Source organism: Sesamum indicum, linkage group LG8 (assembly GCF_026168435.1).
Source record: "Sesamum indicum cultivar Baizhima isolate 11 linkage group LG8, ASM2616843v1, whole genome shotgun sequence".
Taxonomy (NCBI): domain Eukaryota; kingdom Viridiplantae; phylum Streptophyta; class Magnoliopsida; order Lamiales; family Pedaliaceae; genus Sesamum; species Sesamum indicum.
The window spans coordinates 18,855,757-18,878,498 of NC_142664.1; the positions used below are offsets into that span (position 1 = coordinate 18,855,757).

A 22,742-nucleotide genomic window follows, 5' to 3' on the forward strand; every position below is an offset into this window, starting at 1 on the left:
GCCATTTGTAACAATTAATTATTATACTACAAAGTCAGAAATTCAAGGTCTGTAAACATTAGACAGTACGAAGTAAAGTAAATCTGTGTGTAACTTGAAGATACTTGGAAGATCGAGTTCAGCGGTTACGGAGAAAGAATCTTTAAGGACCTCCAAAAAGTATATAATCCAGAGACGAGAAGCTGGTGCACAATCCCGCACCTCCTAATACAGCAAAAAAATATCAATCCAGATGGTACTTACGGTGAGGTGAATATAGAGTGAACCACACTGGTTAGGCTCCTCCTCCTAACCTAAACAACCACACCAATACATGCATTTCTAAATTGAGTTTCTATACTAATTAATTACTAGTACATTATTTCAATATTTCAAAGCCTTCATCCCGCGTAGGTGGCTACTGTGATGAAATTTCAAGCACAAAAATCAGCTAAAGATTTTGCAACTACTCCCCACATCCAACCTCTTTGCTCAAACAAAAGAGGCTTCTGCAGCAGCTACTTCTCTACTTAGTCGCTGCCACCAGAGCCATGTGCTCAATCAGGTCCAACACACGGTTACTGCAAAAAAAAAAAAGACCAAAAGACTCATGTAGTGGGCCGAGCTGTTTGGTAGTATGTTACAAAACTTGCACAAATGTAGAAAGAGTATATACCTGTAGCCCCATTCATTATCATACCAAGAGACGAGCTTCATGAAAGACTTGCTAAGTCCAATGCCAGCCTTAGCATCAAATATGCTTGACCTGCAGTGAGAGCCCAAAAGACTGATTAAAAAGTTCCAAGTTCGATACAATTACATATAGATTGACAGAGCGTGCCCATAATGTAAATGAAATGACCAAGCCCACTAACTGAACAAAACTAGGTGACGTGCCTAACATAACCGAATTAACCACATCTGGATACTTCAAGTTTCAATGAGTTTCAAAATCTTTAGCACCCCATTGAGCTAGTTTCTTCATTATTGTGGTGAGTTTCAAATTAACCTATTATTGGTGTCTCCAAATCCCTCCATCCAAACACAGTCATAGGTAAGATCTTAGATAACATAAGGTCATCAAAAATTTGGGAAACTTCACGACCATATAGAAAGCTGAAGAGTATAAGCAATAAGGGTTTACAACCAAGTGAGGCTCCTTCTGTGGGTTATAAGTTGTAAGATAGACAGATGAGGAGAGAAAATGTATACCTTGAGTCGCCGACAAAATCGTTGGAGACGACATCTTCATCAGTGTATCCAAGGATGCCTCTCAGTGGACCCTCTGAAGCATACCTGGAATTTTTCATGAAAATTTAAGCATGAGAATGGAAAATACTCAGAATCCCATTCACACCACGCATGTAAAAAAGTGAGCAACAGCAGATTAAAGCAGAGATGTGGTTCACATACTTTATGGCTGCTTTCACATCTTCATAAGAAGCACTCTTCTGAAGTCGACAAGTTAAGTCTACGACAGAGACATTAGGCGTAGGGACACGGAAGGCCATTCCAGTGAGCTTGCCATTAAGTTCTGGAAGAACTTTCCCAACAGCCTAAAGTTTTCGTTTGAAGTATAAATAAGTTGTCGCATAAACTGGAACGTGAAAGGGTTTCCGATTGAAAACTGACACATACCTTTGCTGCACCAGTGGAACTAGGGATGATATTCTGCCCGGCTCCACGGCCACCCCGCCAGTCCTTCATTGAAGGACCATCAACTGTCTTCTGTGTGGCTGAACATCAAGAACAGTGGATTAAGAAGATCCAGGCCTAAGCATAAGAGCAAAGATGCAAAGATAACATTGTAAACGAGGGAGTATATACTGTGTCTAGATACGCAGGCCTATTACATACCTGTTGTTGCATGGACAGTTGTCATTAAACCTTCTAAAATACCAAACTCTTCATGGACTACCTGCCATGTGTAAAAAATTTCAAGCAATAGTCCAACAGATAAAATAATCACTTTCCACAGGATTCAAGAAGAAGGTGGTTTGATATGTGAGAAGATTTTATTTTTTATTTAAAAAAAAAAGATTAAATAAAAAAATAAGTATCGGAAATTCCAAGCTTCTTGGCCTTCCTAATGAATAATATAATCCTCAAGGGTTTACAGATCCAGTCAAACCTTGGCCAGAGGTGCAAGGCAATTGGTGGTACAGCTAGCATTTGAAACGACATCCATACTCGGTTTGTAAGTAGTCTCGTTTACACCAACCACAAACATAGGAGCATCAGCGGATGGAGCTGAGATTACAACCTTCTTTGCACCACCCTGCACAATGAACCCTAGTGAGGAGCTTCTTATATGAGATGGCAAAAGATAATGTATAGAGTGCCAGCCCCATAACTAACCTTTTTGTGCGCCGATGCCTTCTCAACAGTAGTGAAGACACCAGAAGATTCAACAACATACTCAGCCCCATAATCACCCCAAGGAATCTCTGCAGGGTCCCTGTATCAAGAGGTGGGAATTAACAATGACAGCTAAAAGCTCGAACAATATGCAATGTGAATCAAAAATGGTTATCGGACTTCAAATATTGCTGATACCTTTTGCTGCTAACTTTAATCTGCTTTCCATTAATTTCCAAAGTGGATTCATCTACGACCCTGATGGTCCCCTTGTAGGGTCCGTGGGTTGAATCATACTTGAACATGTATGCCTGAGAGGATTAACAACACATTTTACATTGCATTTTGGTAACTAATCCTGATATGGGTGTGTGCTTGTCAGACAAGAAATAGATCGTTCAAACATGTGCAATTTAAACTTCACAGAAGGCATTACTTATTTGCATTTAGCATTTACTAAGCATTCAAACAGCAAACATATAGATGAAAAACAGAAAACATACTCACCATGTATTTTGCATCAACGAAAGGATCATTAACAGCCACCACATCAATATCATCCCTAAATGTTGCAATGCGTAAAACTAATCTCCCAATACGTCCAAAACCTGCAGGGTGCAAGCATCTTAGTAATACATTGCCATCATCTTGCCATGTTTCCCATTTATCAAGTTGGTAACAAGTGAATTAATGTTATATATGGGCAAATAATATTCGAAGCATCAAACATCCAAGTTCAACAAGTAACCAAAGTGATTTATGTGAATAACCCATTGTGTTGTATGTCAAAGATAAACATAATCAGAGTGACCCAGATGTCAGAAACATACCATTGATGCCAACCTTTGTTTTCCCACTGCTTCTTGATTCTGAATAGTAACACACAAAAATAGAGTTTTTCAAACTCTTAATGCAGAGTTCATCGGAACACCTGAAATAAATCTAATGGTATAGGCCTTACTTGCCACTGTTGGAGGTATTTCTGTTGCCGTTGCTTTGATTGGCTGAATGCTACGGGCAGTAGACTTCCTATAGAATATAACATCAGCATTAGTCACAGATACAGGTAGAATAACATTGCCATCATTAGCATCATCAAGCATTGGGGTTGTGGCGTTGTGAATTACTGAACTGTAATGAAGATGAATCCACTGAGACATTAGTCCCAAAGATGCTAGACTGGAACTTCACCGCATTAACATTATGGTTATGGCCCCCACATGATACCTAGATCACATTACAAACTACGTGTTATAGCATATAAGGAGAACTATATTTGTATGGTAAACACATGATAAATAGAGAACAAGTCAGGACATAGGAGCTAAGATAATTTCAGTATTGATTTGTGCCAATAAAAAAAAAAAAAAAGCAATTCAGCAAGACAGCCGGCGTTATGCTCATATACTTTTCCAACTATGCATGCTTCAGCAGTTCACTTCAAACTTTTCATTTTTCCCTCAATCAATACAACAAAGTGCCAAAATCGATCCGTTTATCTTTATTTGCTAGGTTTTTGCAGTCCTACCACCAGAAAAGTTGGTCGAAAATTTATTCAACCAAAATACAAGCAGCAGCGCCAACGCTAAAATCCAGCAGCATGTCCAAATTAAACCGCCATATTCAACAACACACACAAACAGAAAACAACGGTCAACGTAACAAAACCGCAGTATGCAGACTGCGAAAAGAAACATCCAAAAAAAAAAAAAAAGTACGTGCTGCTAAATCTGATCTGAGCTAAATCTTCGATACACATACCAACCGATCAAAAATGAAATCTCACCTTAAAATTATCGGAATGGCGGAAAGCATCAGCATCGAGAACGCGTGACGTCGCGGATCTAAGAAGCGAAGAAGAGAAGGCCATTTTCTTTGTTCTCAACGAAATTCGATCCGCCGATCTATCGAGCTGCTTCTCCTACCTTTCTCAAACAATATAACGACGGCAAAAACCCTAGAGGGAGGAACGGAGAGGTTTTTGGCCTTTGAGGAAAAGAATAAGCCAACGTCTTTTTGACGAATAATATTTAAATGCGTACTAATTCAGCGAAGACGGAGATTCTTAAGAACGCCACCGCCCACTGCTCTCTCAAACTGTGCCTCATTTACGGGAATTCCACTTTTTTATGTTCTCATTATTGTAATAAAATAAAGTTAAAATCCTGAAAAATGAAAAATTAGTCGTCGCCACCAAAAACACACCTAACACACACACACACTGTTTCTTACGTTGGGTGGTTGGTGGAAGTGTCGTTAGTGCTGTGGGAGCCACGTCAGACTGCCCAATGGGACCCACTGAGATTTAACATTCTACTCACATGACCTATTAATTCTATTACTATTATATCATCGTATGCATTAATTTAATAATTCACAGTTTAGATTTAAATTTAAATTCTTTGAATTTGATACAAAATTTAGATTTAAATATATCTATAATAGAAATATATGACAAAAAATGTTAATATAATTTTTGGAATTAATTACACTTAGATCCCTTTAAAAAAACGAATTATACTTTCTTCCAAAAGTTTGAAAATTACATCTACACGTCCTCAAAAAAATCTCCGTTTACACCTGACCAATTTGTGTTAGAATTTGGACGAAAAATACTAATGAAAGTAAATAAAATTACATAAATTTTTTATTTTACTCATCATTTAGCTTTCTCGTGTATATTTTTATACATATAAGGTGATAAATGTAGTATATATATATATATGGAATAAGATTAATATTATTATATTTTTCTTTTTATAAGTATAAAGTAAAATTATTAAATAAGAATGTTAAATAGGGGTTAAAATTAAACATTTAACTAATATTTTTATGACCTCGTCATTTTCCATCCCAACCACAATAAAACGGTCATATATAACACTGAACATTCAAAAGGAATGTAAGTGTAATTTTAATACTTATTTTAGAAAATACGTAATTTTATATTTTTATAAGAGTTTACGGTGTTATTAATTAACCTTGATTTATTTTTAGGGGTAGAAGAAAGAGCTCATCTATCATAAATTATACATATGCATAAATTGTAAATTTTTTATCAACCCATCATAATTATATCATTTGTGATTTAATAATAAGATAAATTACAATTACATTTTATGAGATTTGACATAATTATTAATATTTTTTGTTGTTTAAAAATTATAAATAATCACATCAAATAAAATAAAATTATGTAGTCCCTACATAATAAAGTGGATTTGAGACATGACTTCCTTTGATTGTCAGTACATTGTTGTGGAAATGGGACCAAATCCCACACCTGCCCACTCTGACTCACCTATACCTTTCTGTTGGATTTGAGACTGACTTCCTTTGATTTGACTTTTGCTACTTTTCTCTATCACACCCAAAATTGGTTGCACTTTGTGGGATCATATCAACAAAATTTTGAGGGGAGGGATTGGATTATTAAATTGGATATTTCTCCTAATTCAATTCAATATTATGTTTTTGTATGATAAAAATTGATAGAGGTTGGATTGCCTTTTGGAATGGTCCATTTAAATTGAAATTCATATTTTTGAACATTCTCCAAATATTAAAAAAATTCTTAACAATAAATGATGTTTGACACACATATTGACTAATGTGATTTTGATATTTATCTTTCTTTCTTTCTTTTTTTTTTTTTAAAATATCACGCTATTGAAGCTTTCTTATGATGCTAAGTTTCATGAATCCCATACTCAAGACAATAAATTCAATGAGACAAAGCAACGGTGGTGCGAGATGTGGCCGCATATAGTTGAAGGAATTATTGGGTCAATACTGTATTCGATTTGGGCAGTTTCAAATTCGGTTTAGACAACGATGGCGAACAAGCTTGGACGTCAATTCCAGAATAGAAGGACTAATTAGAGGTGGTGGCGCACAAATGCACGATGATGTGTGCTTAAATTTGTCGAAAGAGTTGATTGGCCAAATTTTTATCGATTGAAATGGACTTGAGATTAAGTTAATACAAATTAATCATAATTTTTGTCATTTTTAAGCAAATAAAAAATAATTTTGTCCTATCACCAATTTAATCATGCATTTATCTATGACAGACTGACCACGTGGCATCCCACAAAGTACAAATGAGCTTATGATTATGATTGGTGAGTTTCTCATATTTCTATGCTAAAACATTGTGATTTAAGTAATAAAAGCTAGCCCATTTTTATGTGTTTAGAAAAAAGAAAAGAAAATTAAATTAGAACTTGTTTGTTTGTGTTTTCAATGAGATTTTTATTCATTTTTCACTGTTTGGGTAGGTAGAAATTTGTTTGATCAAGTCATTTTTAGTGAGAATGCATTCCTATTTTAATTTTCAATTTCAAATTTATATAAGTTACATGGGCTTGTCATAATTGTCTTTCTGTCACATCAAAAATGCATATACCTATATTTAACATTCTCACACCTATACTAATCCAAGCATATTATCAATTTTCACACAAAGATCAATAAAATAATTTTACACATTTCCAATTGTTGGAAACTAAAAATGAAAATGAAAACACAGCCAAACGGGATACAAATTTCATGATTCCAAGTTGATGGACCTAAGCCCACTAAGCTAAACTGTGGGCTAAGTACTAAAAGTCCTCACCCTTCACAATTTTCAGCAATATTCAGCGTACGGCAATGGCATATTCTCCAACCCGATTGGGCCTACGGCCCAACAGCCCACTAAGCTAATTTGTGGGGGTGCTATCATTTTCTAAAATTTGATATAATTACACGTAAAATTTTTATTATTTAAAATTTTTAATTTAGTAACATTTGTTCTCTTTAACCAAATATATTCCTTACTTAGCAAATAAATTTGAATGAAAACTCATATTCACTTCGATTGACTTGCTATTGACTTATAACAAATCAAACAAATATTTTTTGACCAAACTATTCTTTATAAGAATGAAGATATACTTCCTCACATGCAAGGATAATTTGGTCAGAAAAAACTTATTTGACATGCAATAAGTCAATCATGGTGAAAATGGATTTTCATTCTTTTTCTTTTTTCCTTTCTAATATCAATAAAATTCGTGAATTTTGACTAACAAATATATTTATTCGTTGGATGAAAACAGTCATCAGAGTTACCAAATGTAATTTTTCATACCATAGAGGTTTACATGTAATTTACATAATTCCAAATAAATTAAATACGTGCATTAAGATACAAAGGCTTCACCTCAAGACTCTAAAAGTGCTTAGTTTAAAAATTAAAAAAAAAATGGATAAGGAGTTTATTGAAGATTTTGCAAAATTTAAATGCATTGTAATTCATATTAGTATATGTGGCACGCTCAGATGGACGTGCATAAATATTTTTAGACTTTAAAATTAATTATTATTTAAAAAAACATATTAATTGAATATAAAAAATATAGAAGAAATGTAAAAGATTAATAGAAACTTATGTATTCAATTTTTTTAATTGTCATTAGTGATTTTATAATTACATAAAAAATATAAATAATTTCTATTAATAAATTATAGATGATAAATGTGAATGAATCTATTCCTAAATAAAAATTGAATACAAAAACCGAGCATATGTTTGGATTTATGTTTTACTTGTTTTGTTTTGTGTTTTGGAAAATAAAGATAAGTGGGTGTGTGTTGAAAATAGATGATATGTTTGAATTCGTGTTTTGGGAATATTTAAAATATATTAAAATAAGTGGTATAGGTTTGATGTTGGAATTTGGGAGACAAAAATTACTGTTCATTGTCAAATCATATATTTTTATATATAAATATGTATATATATAAATATTTTATGTTTAATGTTGTACTTTTGGGAGACAAAAATTACTGTTTATTGTTAAATCATGTATTTTATATTATGTATATATATATTATATATAGAAAGTTGAAAAATATAAAAACACACAAATAAGGTATAAAAATATAAAACAAATATTGAGTGTGTTTTATCTTATCTCGGGAAATGTGAAAATACAAAACCAAACAAAGCCGAGAATTTTGAATAAAGCTAAACTTTTCAAGTTTGATTTTGAATTTGAAGTTAAGTGGGCGGCGTAAAGGACGTGGAGTTCATCGACACTCAGCATGGACCAACTTCAAATTAATTGTTTTACTTCACTTGCAAGAAAGAAATAAAAAATAAAAAAAAATCATTTTAAAATACATGAAAATAATCGTGTGCACAATGGACAATGATGAGAGTAATTTTCAAGAGACTAAATTGTCCCTGTTTTTTTAAAGAAATTTGCAGTAAAGGACAGGATCCGCACATGAAAGCGCGGGTCGAGTCGCCCGCCCCGGCCTGCCTGACCCGGACCAATGGATCCACCCGCTTTAATAGCCGTTGGATCACCTGACACCAGAACACTCAAATGATGCCACGTACCATGCGGTACCGAATACACTATAAATACCAGTATTTATGAATATTTATGCAAGTGTATTTATCACATTTTTTTTTTTTTATCTCACTCGTTCTCGACTGGTCGCTTTTAACTCCACTTTTCTATCTTAAGCATAGGAGGGCCTTAGATGGGGGCTAGCTAGCAAGCCTAACGTGTGTTATGTTCTCAATATCTACTCTTAAAAAGTTCAAAGAGGGATTTAGCGACCCGATATTAGGGTACTAGGTTCAGCGACCCGACCCGAACTTGTCCGACATGCATCAGACAATATAAATTATTTCGATTAATTATAATATACAATTTTGTGATACAAAACTATACATTTAATTTTTTTACTTTTATTAATGTGAAAATTGCATTATAGATAGTTTATAAGTACTTATAGTAGATGAAATCTGTCATTGACGATTAGAAATGTTTAATATAATTTTTTAAATTATATAAAGATATTTATGTGTCCCAAAATAAAATTACATAAACGCATAAATGATGCTGCAATTATTCGTATATTATTAAATTTTTATGAGCACTTAACAAATAATCCAACTCATAATATTTTACATTATCCAATGCGAGGGAGAGATACGTGTGCGCAGTCATTGTCTGGTGGCGGAAAAATGTCGAAAATTCCTCAGAAAAGGACGAAACGCCATCATACGCTTTACAAATACATCTCATTCACATAAGTGGAATATATTTTCGAATTAGAAATTGAAATGCTCTTTGAATTTCACTCTTATTTGGTCATCAGTGTTTATCCTCTTGACACGGAAGATGGAGTTGCGAAAGTGGCGGATTTAGTCAACAGCTTGAGTTCTCACATTGCATTGGACTGTTGAGGTAAAACCCTACTGATTATGTGATTCAACTCATTCCGATCTATCTTTGTTTGTATCTGTGGACATAAAAGCTACACCGACTGGTTTTGTGTAAGTTCTTCTCAGAATTGGGTTGCTATTGGTCGATGATGATAGCTTTCGGATAAGGATAGTGGATTATTGAAGGATTTTGTGTTTTCTGAAGCGTGGATTGAGTGCTAATTACGTTTTTTCTTTGGATAAACTTTGCATGTGGTAGCATCTTTAGGGGTTTTCCATTTGGAGGTATATAAGTGATGGTTTTTTAGATTTTGAAGGGGTGTAAAGTTAATTTAGAATCTTACCCGATTATCTGATTGATTGAAACCATCTTCGTTTTTACTTAATTTTAGAAGTTTATAGTCGCATAGATAATGGAGCTGCTAGGAAGAGAAGACATGAATGAGCTCTCGATGTCTAAGAAATTCAAATAGTAAAGGCGTTCCTCCAAGTGATAGGTAATGATGTTTTCCCCTGGAGGTTTAGCATTCAATCGCTACGTTTTCCAAAAGGACGAAGAAATTTGTCGGTGTCTTGTTTCTTGTGAATCCTATCATGCATTAGCTTCATCTGTACGAGATTTCTCATTTACTTGGCCAAAATAAGTTTTGCATTTTATTGTAGATGATCCCTTGCTTCATAACTGATTTGTGGTTATGTAGTCATGCATGTAAGAAATCCCTTCTTTAGGAATGTGGAATGTCCCCCCCACAAATAAAATGGAAAATGGTCGTCTTTGGAATGTAATGTTTTTGTTACCTTATGACTCCACAAAATATTTACCTAATTCGAACTTTAACACAAAATATTTCCTCTTTTGGCAGTGTTTGGTTCAGAATCCTCATTGATGTTCCATCACAACTTGACTCAGGAAATGTTCCTAGACTTTTACTTATATGTATTCCTTAAATACCACTGACCTTGTTTTCAAGCAAAGTCTTTGCTTTGTGTTGAGGACTGTAGTGCTTGTCTGTGGCTTTTGCAAGTTACTCAGAAGATTGTGGCATCAAGGGTTGTTCCGATTGAATTTTTATTTGAAAAAGGACAGAATTAGCAATTTCGTTATGGAACCATCAAAAAATCATAATTTTGTGCAATTCCATTCCCCAGAACATGGGGATGAAGATCGTGGTCCTCAATCGCAAGTTTTTAAGATGGATCCTTCGGGTCATGCAAATGCTAGTTTGAGGTCTCCAGAGAGTACTTTTTCCGAAGCTAAACCTGTTCTTAATTACTCTATACAGACTGGTGAGGAGTTTGCTCTTGAATTTATGCGTGACCGCGTTAACCCCAGGAAGCCATTTGTTCCAAATATCTCTGGGGATTCCAGTCATGCACCTGCTTACTTGGAGCTTAAAGGCCTTTTAGGCCTTAGTCATACTGGCTCCGAAAGTGGTTCAGATATCTCTATGATTGGCGCTGCAGAAAAAGATTCGAGAGAATTTGAACGAAAGAATTCGTCTTTACATGGGGACAATGTTAACCATGGTTCTTTCCAAACTAGGCAACTGGTGCCACATGGTTCATCAGATTACAACAGCCGCACACTCACGTATACCTCATCTGGAGCATCTGACAGCTCCAAGCTCAAGGTACTCTGTAGCTTTGGTGGTAGAATTCTGCCTCGGCCAAGTGATGGAAAGCTCAGATATGTTGGTGGGGAAACACGGATCATTCGGATAAGCAAGGACATTACATGGAAGGAATTGTGGCGTAAAACAACTGCACTTTATGATGAAACATGTACCATTAAGTATCAGCTTCCTGGTGAGGATCTTGATGCCTTAGTTTCAATATCGAGCGATGAGGATTTATTGAACATGATGGAGGAGTGCAATATTCTGGAAGATGGAGATGCATCAAAAAAACTTCGGATGTTTCTATTCTCTCCTGCAGATTTGGATGATGCACATTTCAGTTTGGCCAACTCCAATGGTGATTCAGAAATGAAATATGTAGTTGCTGTCAATGGCATGGACATTGGATCACGAAAAGGCTCTACTCTATGTGGTTTAGCAAGCTCTTCTATAAATAATCTAAATGAGTTGGACACACTGAATGTTGATAGGTGCACAACTAAGATCGCTTCTGAATATGTTGCTGTCAGTAACTCGAACTTGGCAGGTTTTGTAGTCCCGCCAACAGCAGTTGAACCTTCTAATTCAACTGTACCAAGTTCCTCCAAAGTTTATGAAACGGACTTGCGCTTCAATCATGGTTCTGTGCAGCAAGACCAAGAAAGACAACATCCTCCACAATTTGGATATAATTTTCACCCTCCATATTATACGCCATCAGAAAGTGCTGTGCCACAATCTTTTTATGGGCCTTCTTCTGAACAGAAAGGTCTTGAAGGGATGTTGATACATAGCTCTGGTGCACTGGGCACAAAAGCACATGAAAAGGAGGCTAAACTGAACGTTGATGGCTTAATTCAAACAGAAAATGAAGGCGAGCAAATGTTGGCAAATGAGCACTATGTTCCGTCACAGGCACAAAGTGACAACACTAAAATTAGTTTCCCTGTTGAAGAGTCACCTGTGACGGTTCCCAAACTGGATAGGGAATATTCTTCAAAAGGCAATGGGAGGCCTGAGGAAGCTGTGCGGGTCTCCAAACCTCTTGATGATGTCATGCAATCCGAGTTTCCTACAACCAGTGGCAATGAGTATTTTACCTCTGGTAATGTTTCTGTTGCTGAATCCATCCACTCAGAGCCTGATCCTTCTGATTTGAGCTACTTTGAGTCTTCTATCCCTCCCCAGAGGGCCTTCCGGTCCGAGTGGATTCCTCGGGAGCAGGCAGGCCTGCTCAGCAGAATATCAAAGTCAGATGATTCACGCAGTTCTCAGTTTCTCATTAATCAGTCACATACTGATACTTCCCAGCAGGATTTAATTACAACAGCTGTGGAGAACTTAGAAAAAGGGAGTGGGCATATTCCTACAGATCAGTCAATTTCTACTGAAAAGGATTTTCCTGAGGAACCTAAAACCCTTGATAATGGGCTTAACAGAACTCAAAATCTGAAGCAGACAGAGGGCCTTGAAGTTAATTTGAAGCTCCCTACTGTAATCCATGGGGATTCAGTGAAACATTCTGAAAATTCTACAGTTCATCAGGTTGGCAGGGTTGATAGCCAATCTGTTGCTGGTGATGCCCATAACCATCCTCAACCTTCAACATTGCCAGGGACTCGTGAAGAACCCAGTGTCGGTGTTCCCAGGACTGAGCAGGGAGACATTCTTATTGATATCAATGATCGGTTCCCCCGCGATCTTCTTTCAGATATATTTTCTAAAGCTGTTCTTTCTGACAGTTCGTCTGATTTTGGTCCTCTACAAAAAGATGGAGCTGGTTTGAGTGTGAACATAGAGAACCATGATCCTAAACACTGGTCCTTCTTCCAGAGACTGGCAGGGGATGAGTTTACAAGGAGGGATGTATCTCTTATTGATCAAGACCATGTTATGTTTTCCTCAGGACTTACAAAAGTTGAAGAGGAGGCTCCTTTAGCATATGACTTCGTACCAGTGACGAGGGATGGATTTCTTCCAAGTCGCGGGGGGGTGCAAGAGAAATATGGCGAGGATGATCAGAAAGACATATCTGGCAGAGATGGAGCTGTTGCTACACCTGATCATTCCAATTATAATGCACCTCAAGTGAAAGTCAGTGAAAGCATGCAATATGGTGACTTGATGGATAATATAAGAACTCGAGAATCAGAATATGAGGTACTTCCTTTTTTTTGGGCTGAGTTTTTGGCAGTTAAGAGTCATTACTGAACATAAGTGCCTCCAGAGGATGTCTCATAATCTTCACTATATTCTAGGATGGAGTTGGAAATATTGGCTTACCTCATCTAGATCCTTCTTTGATGGATTTTGATATCAATTCATTGCAGGTTTGTGCCAACTTTTTCACTTTTGATTTTTTTTAATGATATGTAATTTTGTAGTTTATGCTACTATTTGTGCTTATAAGGCATCGGAAAATGTTTTTCTTTTCCTTGTTATTTCTCTTTTGAGCTTTCTTTGTTTATACTTGAAGTTAAGAACTTAATGCTTTGAAGCGATTTTGATCCAGCTTATTTGCAAAAAAATTCAGTACGGTTTATTTTAGAAACTTGTCAAATTGTCATGTGGAATGATTTGATCCGTTGTAATTTAAACACAGTTATATGTTTAAACCCAACTCAGTGAGTTGAGCAACCATCTGCTATTTCTTTGTCAAACTGTTGGAGTGATGGGGTTTCATCAACTTGATTGTATGTTGCAGCTTAGTGACTCTGTTTGGTTGCTCTGCAGATCATAAAAGATGCAGACCTTGAGGAACTGAGGGAGCTTGGTTCTGGCACATTTGGCACTGTATATCATGGAAAATGGAGAGGCTCCGATGTGGCAATCAAGCGCATAAAGAAGAGTTGCTTCACTGGTCGTCAATCAGAGCAAGAGAGACTGGTTATCTATCATGAATTCCTTAACATTCTACTATTGTTTATTTTCTATATACATTCAGCTGTTATATGCAGTTCTTGTATTTTACTTGTTTATGCTTTAAAATCAATTGAAGTTCCTTTATCAAATTGAAGATGTTTGGTTCTGGTGTTGCTTACTTTTTGTCATCTTATGTTGTTAACATTTATGTCTCGGCCCTTGTTGAAATGGTTATTAACATCTTTCCCGCTTTCAGACTGTTGAATTTTGGAGGGAAGCTGAAATTCTCTCAAAACTTCACCACCCAAATGTGGTTGCATTTTATGGTGTGGTACAAGATGGACCAGGGGGAACATTGGCTACTGTGACAGAATACATGGTTGATGGTTCTTTAAGACATGTTTTACTTCGAAAGGATAGGTACTGCTATCCACATGGTTGGTAAACTTTGTTTTGCTACTCAAGAGTAAGCAACTTAGAAATGGGCTCCGGCATGCTGTCTTCTTTGGCGTGGACTAGCATATTCACCTATTAGATCTTGAATACTTGCTCCCTTTCTTTTTGTGGCTTTTTTTCTGTTTGTACAACCTTCTTTTATGTTTAATACAAATTTGCAGGCATCTTGATCGCCGGAAGAGGCTGATAATTGCCATGGATGCAGCTTTTGGAATGGAATATTTGCATTCAAAGAATATAGTGCACTTTGATCTGAAATGCGACAATTTGCTCGTGAACTTGAAAGATCCTTCAAGACCTATATGCAAGGTTGTTTGAGTTGGAGCGCACCTTTCCACATCAACTTGATGAATGTGAAAGACTTTATGATTAAGGATTTTCAGAATCATCTGATTAGCATGTGAAGTATTCTTTATTACCCTGATCATGATTTGACTGGTTTGCATTTGTGTTTGCATGAAACTTATCAGGTAGGGGATTTTGGTTTATCAAAAATCAAGCGGAACACCTTGGTTTCTGGTGGAGTTCGTGGAACTCTTCCGTGGATGGCCCCAGAGCTACTTAATGGAAGTAGCAATAAAGTTTCTGAGAAGGTCAGCACACTACATAGAAGCTTATAAGCAAAAAATTGAATGGATAGACATTCTAAAATTAATACTTATGAAATCAAGATTGAGGTTCTTTCAGATACTTTTGATGGATGAATTCCTTGGTTTTTGGAGCTTTATTCTTCCCAAGTAATTTAAACAAGTGTGCTCTTGCATATGAACAAGCAGACCAGCAATCTTCTATGTTTTTTAAATTCTTGAGAATAGTTGAAGAAATTCCAATCTTTCTATGTGATTATATAATAAGAACTGATCTCTGATCCCACAGGTTGATGTCTTTTCATTTGGTATTGTCTTGTGGGAGATTCTTACGGGGGAGGAGCCTTATGCCAACATGCATTATGGTGCAATTATAGGTTTGTGAATTAAGTTTTTCATTTTGAGTGACGAAATCTTGTTTACTGTTATGGCTTGTCCATCTTTTGATGGTTCCCCTCTTGTACATCAAAACCTATATACTCATTTGGTATACTTCCAGCGCATCTAGTCCTGTACATGCTTTCAATATTTTGGCAGCCTTGATGGGCATTCTTAATTATCGATTTACGTTTTCATGCGTGCAGGAGGGATTGTGAACAACACATTGAGGCCAACCATTCCAAGCTACTGCGATGCAGAATGGAGAAGATTGATGGAGCAGTGTTGGGCCCCAAATCCTGCTGTAAGGCCTTCTTTTACTGAAATAGCCAGTCGGCTGCGTGTAATGTCTGCCTCAGCCCAGACAAGGAAGGCGAGTTCGTAGGTAATAAGCTAATGGTTTTGATGTCATCTTTACTAATGAAGCATATAGATTTGTTCATTCAATTGCTCAAACTGGGGATAATTTGTCCTACTTCCTGAACCGGTGGACAAATGGCTTGAAAATCAGCCTATATATAATGTAATTAATATATATCTATAAATCTGTATATGAAGGGAGATGTCTCGGTTTTAAGTTCAACTCTGCTGTGGGGCTTTTCACCTTAACTGAATGAATCGGTTGATTACGTTCGAGTTCATCCCCTTCGATCAATACGGGTCTCGATTAACCTGTCCATCCCTTTCAATACAATTAAAGGGATTTTGCGAAGGTTTAGTTTTGTATGTTTAACGTACTTCTGTGTATGACAAGGACAAACATCAAAGCTGGGTTTTCTGTAAACGAATTGAAAAAATGAATGAATTTGAATATGATTGCTTCTTTGATGCACTAAGTATACACGATGTTTCCTCCTCGATGGGGTTGTGATTTTGCAATTTTGAAATAATTTGTCCAAATTCTTTTGAGCCTTTTTTTTGGAATAAGATTAGAACAAACAGATTCGAGTTTTAGAATCTTGAATATGATGAAAGGCCCTAGAATTTATTTTCCAGAATCTTGTTAATTTAGACGCTTATATGCATTAATAAGAATCAGTGAGAGTAGCATACTTGTTGCGTGTGCTAAATAGGGAAAAATTCACTTAATAATTATATAAAACTAATCTGATATACTAAATGTAGTTTTTCTACTGTAATGTGGTTTTGTTACTTTTTTTCAAAATTTAATAAATAATTGTGGTTATTATCATGAATTCGATGGTCAGTCAAACGTCAAGTAGAGTGACTTATTAATTAATCCGCTACTCGCACTATATGAAATTAAATTCGTTGTTTGAGTAGGATATGGATTGATTGTACTATGTAAAACAGTAGGAAGAGAGACAAGTAAAATAAATGAATTCACATATAGATGTAATAAAACTTTGTTGAGTTCAATGAATAATGAATCATGACAAAGAGGAAGTAGCAGTATCATCATTTAAGCATCAAGAAGAAGGCACATTATGCACTTGCCAAGCTGATGCTATCATTATTGGCCTCCCTTTCCATCCTAGCTGAAGATAACCCTTCTCACTTCCCACACTATACCCGTCAACCCCATAACTGGAAACCATCATCTTAGCTTGCTTCAAACACTTCAACCCCACCACCTGAAAGCCAGCTCGACCAATCTGCCTTCGCCATTGATCTGCTCTCTCATGCCTCTCAACCCTATCGGACCCTTCGTAGGCCACAACGTTGTGGATTTCCCCAGCAAAGTGGAATTTCTCAATCTTGATCCTCTGTTGGCTGTTTCTTGGGAGACTGGCATCGAGGGAGTCGAAAATGGCTGAGTAATAGTGAAGTGACTCCAAGAATCTGCCTAGAAAGAAAGGTCCATTGTGGTTTGCATCTTGTTCAACCACAGTGAGGAGAACTGGATTCAATTTCTTGACTGATTGGAGAACGGTTTTCAAGGATCCTCTACTTTCTTTGACATGCTTGTGCAGGTGCATTATGCTATTGACGAACAATGCCTCTTCTTGTCTTAAGTCGAGCTTTTCGCAGGTTAACGTCAATGGAGATACTTGCTCTGCCAAGAACTGGAATTCAAGGGAAATCCCAAGAGAAATGGCTTCCTCAGAGAGGCCCTTCATGCTGTTTTCAAGCTCTGATGTATCATGATCTCCGGTTATACCGGTGATCCTTATAGTTTTTGGGGGGCCATCGGTTCTTGATGCCAAAGTCCTAACCAAACAAGGCCATTGAAGATTATGCTCCATTCCAAGGTCAATAATGTGCAAGAAGTCTTTCCCAGTTGCTGCTTGGGATATAGCATCATTTGCAGCCATTAGACCAAAGCTGATATAAGGGGTTGTTTGGTGCAACAAAGTAAAAGCTTCAATCTTTTCCTCCCTAGTGATCAAGGAGACGTCGATGGCCTTGCTAGTGAAGAAGCCATTTGAGTTCACATTTTGCAGAAGTGAAAGCCTAGACTTCAACCCCATGGCAAAACAATGGGATACTCTTTGAAGAGAATCCCCCCAAGTGTTAACACAAGGCCATATTTGAGTTAGTATTGAATCAGCAAGCTGAGTATCTCTACACCCCACAGCCTCAGCACAAGCTAACAGCAGATGCACCAGTTGTAGCCCTTGATCCACCCCAACTGGGATCATATCCTCTGCATTATTAGGCACAAAAGACCCAAGATTGTTGGTCGAGCTACACCGCTCCATCTCATCACACCCTTCTTCAATCAACATTGCAGCATTCAATCCGCAACAAAGATCATCATCGACCATCGAAAGATCTTGGAGACCATCTTCTTGAACCTTATCAAAAAGATCATTCCCCTCCTCCTCCAAGCACTTCCCTGCATTGTCTTTTTCATAGCATTCAACGTCGAAGAAAGTCCTAACAATCTCCTCTACCTCAGACGGGGCTAGTTGAGGCGTTTCATCGATAAGATGTGGCCATATCTCCACATCTTCATCCACTGACAAAGAATCCCCCCATTCTCCTCCCTGTCCTTGCTCCACCCGTGCCGGGCAAAACTGTCGGATGGCCGAGTCTTGGTTGAGAATCTCAAATGTAGGAAGGGTAAGCCACCCATTCATTAACCCTCCCATCTGCTCCACTTGTTTGTGGGAATTTGGTGAAAAGATGACTACTTAGAGAGTTAGGAGCAAGTTAGCTGCATGATATGTACATCTTTTAACCATCCTTCACAAGAATATCCTCCTTGTGTTGGGCATGGAGAACATCTTCTTACCAGATCAAACTACATAAGACCTTCCCCTTGTGATTATGAGAAACTAAGAGGATTCAACCAATTGGGTGGTGGTGAAATAAAAGAGACAACATCTGCAACCAAAATAATGTTTTTTTCCCAAGCATCTTCATTAATTTTCTTGGTTAGCCGGCCTATATAGAGAGAGAAAAATGAGCTACAATTGGTCTATGAGGAATTTCATCAAAAATACCTACCACAAGGCCTAGCTGCCACTAAGTTAGTGATGGGTTTTCATTTGTTTGTCACGAGGTCGGCCAACAATCAATGAGACAATTTTAGTTGGCCTATGCTTCTCAAGAAAAACTTGTATATTTACTGGATTTTCATATTATATAAAATGGGCAAGGCATCGAATTTAATGAGATTTGTTATAGTTATAAATATTTTATCGTTATCTAAAAAATTATAAATACTTGTTTAAAATTAATGGACATCTAACAAATACTCTTCTCATGACAATCAGTAATAAAGGCATTTATTAAATGATCGTCAATTTCAAAGGGTATTTATAATTTTTCAAACAACATGAAATCTAGTGTTGTATTCTATTTTACTTTTCTTTTGTTAGTTAACTTCCGAGTTTGAATTGAAGTGTGGGAGACTCCCATTTCAGATGAGTTAGGACAGAATTCTTGAATCTTCTTATACATAATGCCACCCCTCCTATGTAATAACCGATTTTATAGGAATGGATGTGGGATCGTAATAAAGTGCTATTAGAGCAGAACTCCACCAATATTGAAAAAAAAAAAAAATAGAATTTATATTCGAGTGCATGGTATAATTGTTGTGGCACATCCACATCCCTTAATTCTTCTTTCAAAATGAATCAAAAGTTGGAGTTGGAAATACAAGACTGCTCCATATATTGCATCATTGTTCGGGTTTGATTGAGCTTAAAAACTTGCATTTGAATTTGATCATATTATTAATCTAATCGAGATCGAACGAGTTTTAATGTGATCAAATATGAATACAGTATAAATAACTTTATAATTTCTATTTTTAATATATGGTATCATTTTTATACTAATCGAATCGAATTCAAATTAAACTCGAAAGCTTACCCAACAAAAAATGAATTTTGTTAAAGTTTGACTTGTTGAGTTCAAGAAATTAAATTCAAAAAATAAAATTATTAATGGATTTCATTCCACATTTGCATGCAATGGGAGCTGTTAGCACCTACCTCTCTAGATCTCATTGTTAGATGGAGTCTTGGGCAAAGAAAACAACAATAAATTGCGAGGAGAATGGGGAGTCTGAACCAAAGTGGGCCGAACCCCATCTAATCTGAACCCTCTTCTTCCCAAATTATGAGTGTACCCTTGTCATAAATGGATCAACATCTTCACCTCCTTTCATTAAACTTGGATCTACGGATCGCTTTATATCTCAATTTCATTTTCATATATATATATATTTCCACCAACTTTTTAAAATTTATTATAATTATAAGTATTTTTTATTATTTAAAAAATATTTTTTAAAAAAATTAACGATTACCTAATAAATAACTGATAAAATGACTAATCCTAACAATCTAAAAAAACTACTCCCCTAACTATCAACGAGAGAAGCAAACGGATAGTATGAAGTGTTCTTTTTCTAAAATCTTTACACTATGTTGGGTTTCATTTTTAATTTATTTTGGTGTGTTCTATGGTGATGTATATTAGTAAAAAATATTAATTTCTAAGGGTAAAAATGTAATTTTATAGGTATGAGACACACCTTAAACAAATGCAACCCACCACACCATATAACTTCCAACACTACTATAAATACCAAAATATTAATTTTTTATGGAGGTTACTATTCATTACACATTTTCTCTTGAGAAAAGCACCCCTTTTGCGGAAATTGCAATTCACCTGGTGCGCAATTGTGCCGAGGTAAAATTTCCGATTTTATCCCTTAGTAAAAAACCTCAACCACATCATTGGCGCCGTTTGTGGGAATTGTTTATCTCGACACTGAGTATGCAAACCAGGTCTCGAGCCTTGGCGGAACAAGACCCGCCTCGTGAACAGTCAGTTCCTCAGGAGGTAACCCCCCTGATGCATGAGCAGACACCCCTCAATGGGGGAGTCCCCTCGTCACATCAACAATCTCTGGCCGTGCCCCCAACAGGAGTACTCCCCTCGGATGCTCCACCCCAAGAACCGATAATTCAGCTGACACAGGAGGCCTTGCTAGCCTTAATACGAGACGCATCTACTCGAGTTGCGGCTCAAGCCGTGGCCCAATTTGTGGTGCAACAACCAGTGAACCCGCCCCCCCTCCCCCTCGCAGAAGTTGAGAACTATCCTCGGCTCCTGAGGAGGAGGAGCAGAGGCGAGAAGAAGTAAACAGTCGGATTTCCAGACCCAAAGTTGCACAAACTCAAGATCGGGATCTCCATAATCGAGAATCTTTCCCCCCCTCCCAACTTGGGGAGCCGAGGATTCCCATTTGCCGTTGGGTGTGGCACCTCCAAGACGGAACTCATCTGCCTCCAACATTCTGGCCGAGGCGCTCCCAGCTGGTCTCAAGGTGTCGAATCTGTCGGCATATGATGGAACGGGAGGCCCACACGAACACTTAGATAAATTTTACGCCAAGATTGATTGGTACGATCTAAGTGACGACGCTTACTGCAAGGTCTTCCATACTACGCTGTCAAAACGCGCATTAGCCTGGTTCAACCAACTGCTCGCTGGAACTATTTCTAGCCTCGAGCAATTGGTTCAACGTTTCTTGCATCACTTCTCCATGAACAAAAAAGTTCCAAAAACGGCCGCATCTCTATTCACCATTCGCCAAAGGGAGGGCGAAACTTTGAGAGACTACATCCACAGATTCGTGGAAACAATGCACGAAGTTCCCCATGTTAATCATGAGTTGTTGGCTAGTATCATCCAACAGAACCTACCACGGGGAAGATTCAAGGAGTCCATAGCCGGCAAGCCCCCTAGCACTATGGAAGATTTGCTCGTGCGGTCCCAGAAATACATTCGGATTGAGGAGTCTAATGCTTTAGATCCATCCCTTAGCGGCAAAAAGAAAGGTGGGAAGAGGAAAAGGAGCCGAAAAAGAAAGAGGAACGCAAGCATGTACCTCCGGTGGGGTTTGCTCACTACACCCCCTTGAATGCTCCTAGGGGGGAGATATTAATAGTGGCGGAACAGCAAGGGCTAATCAGTCAATGACTGGCAAAGATGAAAGATAACCCCAAGAGACTCAAATCCGATAAGTATTGCCGTTTTCACGAGACAGGGGACACACGACGGAGGAATGCCATCACCTGAAGAATGAGATAGAAAAATTGATCCAGCGGGGACACTTAAAGGAATATATCAACTACTATCTACAAGGACGCCAGTTTGACCATGGGCCGAATGCGCCAACTCCTCGCGATGATAACTATCCCACCGCAGGAGTTATCCCGTGACCTAAAAAAGATCAACAAGCCACAAAGGAGTAACTCAGAGTTCACGTAGCGAAAAAATTATTTTTTGGCTATTCACTTGTAATAGGAGAAAACTCGAGTAGTAGCTCAACATATCTTTCTCCTCTTTTGATTTCTCCAAAAATATTGTACTTCGAATTTGAAGTAATGGAGTTAGTTTTTTTGTTGTAGTCCCAACAAACGAGACGAATTTAGAAGTAGAGATCCTTGAAGTTTCACGAGTACCCTAGAGGCAAAAATCGTCATTGTCATATAGACAAAAGTCGCTATTGCCCGGGACCCCCTAAACGGAACTTTCATTGAGATCCTCGTCAATAATGTCGCCCCAAAAACTTTACATCCCTTTGAAGTTGGTAAAAGACCGACTCCAGGACATGAAGTATCAAATCCTTGAGGCAACATCCCCTTATCAAATCCTTGAGGCAATGTCCCCACATAAAAATGTTGGACTCGAAAAATTTTGCCCCCCCTTCCGAAGTTGGTAAAAACCTAACTTTGGGGCATGAGCAAAAACATCCCTTGAGGCAACATTCGACGAATATAAATCGTAAGAGAACAAAACAACAACTTAGTAAGTGTAGTGACTACATTTATGAATATAGAGTAC

At 37.3% G+C, this 22,742-nt stretch overlaps 3 protein-coding genes across 7 annotated transcripts; 1 reads left to right on the forward strand and 2 right to left on the reverse strand.

The window, feature by feature from the left end:
- Positions 1-125: 125 nt before the first annotated feature.
- On the reverse strand, positions 126-4,453 carry LOC105168099 (glyceraldehyde-3-phosphate dehydrogenase GAPCP2, chloroplastic). The gene is made up of 14 exons (XM_011088034.3): positions 4,124-4,453; positions 3,470-3,564; positions 3,299-3,366; positions 3,168-3,206; positions 2,845-2,945; positions 2,536-2,648; positions 2,338-2,437; positions 2,111-2,257; positions 1,837-1,897; positions 1,618-1,715; positions 1,393-1,535; positions 1,192-1,275; positions 656-745; positions 126-560 (listed from the first exon to the last, which is right to left on the reverse strand). Exons 1-14 carry the CDS (start codon positions 4,205-4,207, stop codon positions 506-508), a joined length of 1,278 nt encoding a protein of 425 aa, XP_011086336.1. The 5' UTR covers positions 4,208-4,453; the 3' UTR covers positions 126-505.
- A 4,891-nt stretch (positions 4,454-9,344) lies between these two features.
- On the forward strand, positions 9,345-16,047 carry LOC105168100 (RAF-like serine/threonine-protein kinase 20). 5 transcript variants are annotated; one of them, XM_020696245.2, is made up of 9 exons: positions 9,346-9,676; positions 10,429-13,341; positions 13,440-13,511; positions 13,915-14,067; positions 14,300-14,463; positions 14,661-14,808; positions 14,970-15,092; positions 15,376-15,463; positions 15,671-16,047. In XM_020696245.2, the coding sequence occupies exons 2-9, from the start codon at positions 10,501-10,503 to the stop codon at positions 15,847-15,849; spliced, it is 3,768 nt and encodes a 1,255-aa protein (XP_020551904.1). In that variant the 5' UTR covers positions 9,346-9,676; positions 10,429-10,500; the 3' UTR covers positions 15,850-16,047. The 5 variants fall into 5 exon arrangements, with proteins under 5 accessions (XP_020551906.1, XP_020551904.1, XP_011086337.1 ...); XM_011088035.3 differs by having other exon boundaries at positions 9,346-9,587; XM_011088036.3 differs by having other exon boundaries at positions 9,347-9,587; positions 10,849-13,341.
- Positions 16,048-16,796: 749 nt separating this feature from the next.
- On the reverse strand, positions 16,797-18,564 carry LOC105168101 (GRAS family protein RAD1). Its single transcript, XM_011088037.3, has one exon. It carries the CDS (start codon positions 18,518-18,520, stop codon positions 16,895-16,897), a length of 1,626 nt encoding a protein of 541 aa, XP_011086339.1. The 5' UTR covers positions 18,521-18,564; the 3' UTR covers positions 16,797-16,894.
- Between the last annotated feature and the right edge of the window lie 4,178 nt (positions 18,565-22,742).

Coding starts and splice junctions, on each gene's coding strand:
- LOC105168099 (XM_011088034.3), bottom strand. CDS start 4,207: ATGGCCTTCTCTTCTTCGCTTCTTAGATCCGCGACGTCACGCGTTCTC. Junction 3,367..3,469: donor GTGGATTCATCTTCATTACA/GTTCAGTAATTC, acceptor TATATTCTATAG/GAAGTCTACTGCCCGTAGCA. Junction 2,946..3,167: donor AACAAAGGTTGGCATCAATG/GTATGTTTCTGA, acceptor TGCACCCTGCAG/GTTTTGGACGTATTGGGAGA.
- LOC105168101 (XM_011088037.3), bottom strand. CDS start 18,520: ATGGGAGGGTTAATGAATGGGTGGCTTACCCTTCCTACATTTGAGATT.
- LOC105168100 (XM_020696245.2), top strand. CDS start 10,501: ATGTATTCCTTAAATACCACTGACCTTGTTTTCAAGCAAAGTCTTTGC. Junction 14,809..14,969: donor CTTCAAGACCTATATGCAAG/GTTGTTTGAGTT, acceptor GAAACTTATCAG/GTAGGGGATTTTGGTTTATC. Junction 15,093..15,375: donor GCAATAAAGTTTCTGAGAAG/GTCAGCACACTA, acceptor CTGATCCCACAG/GTTGATGTCTTTTCATTTGG.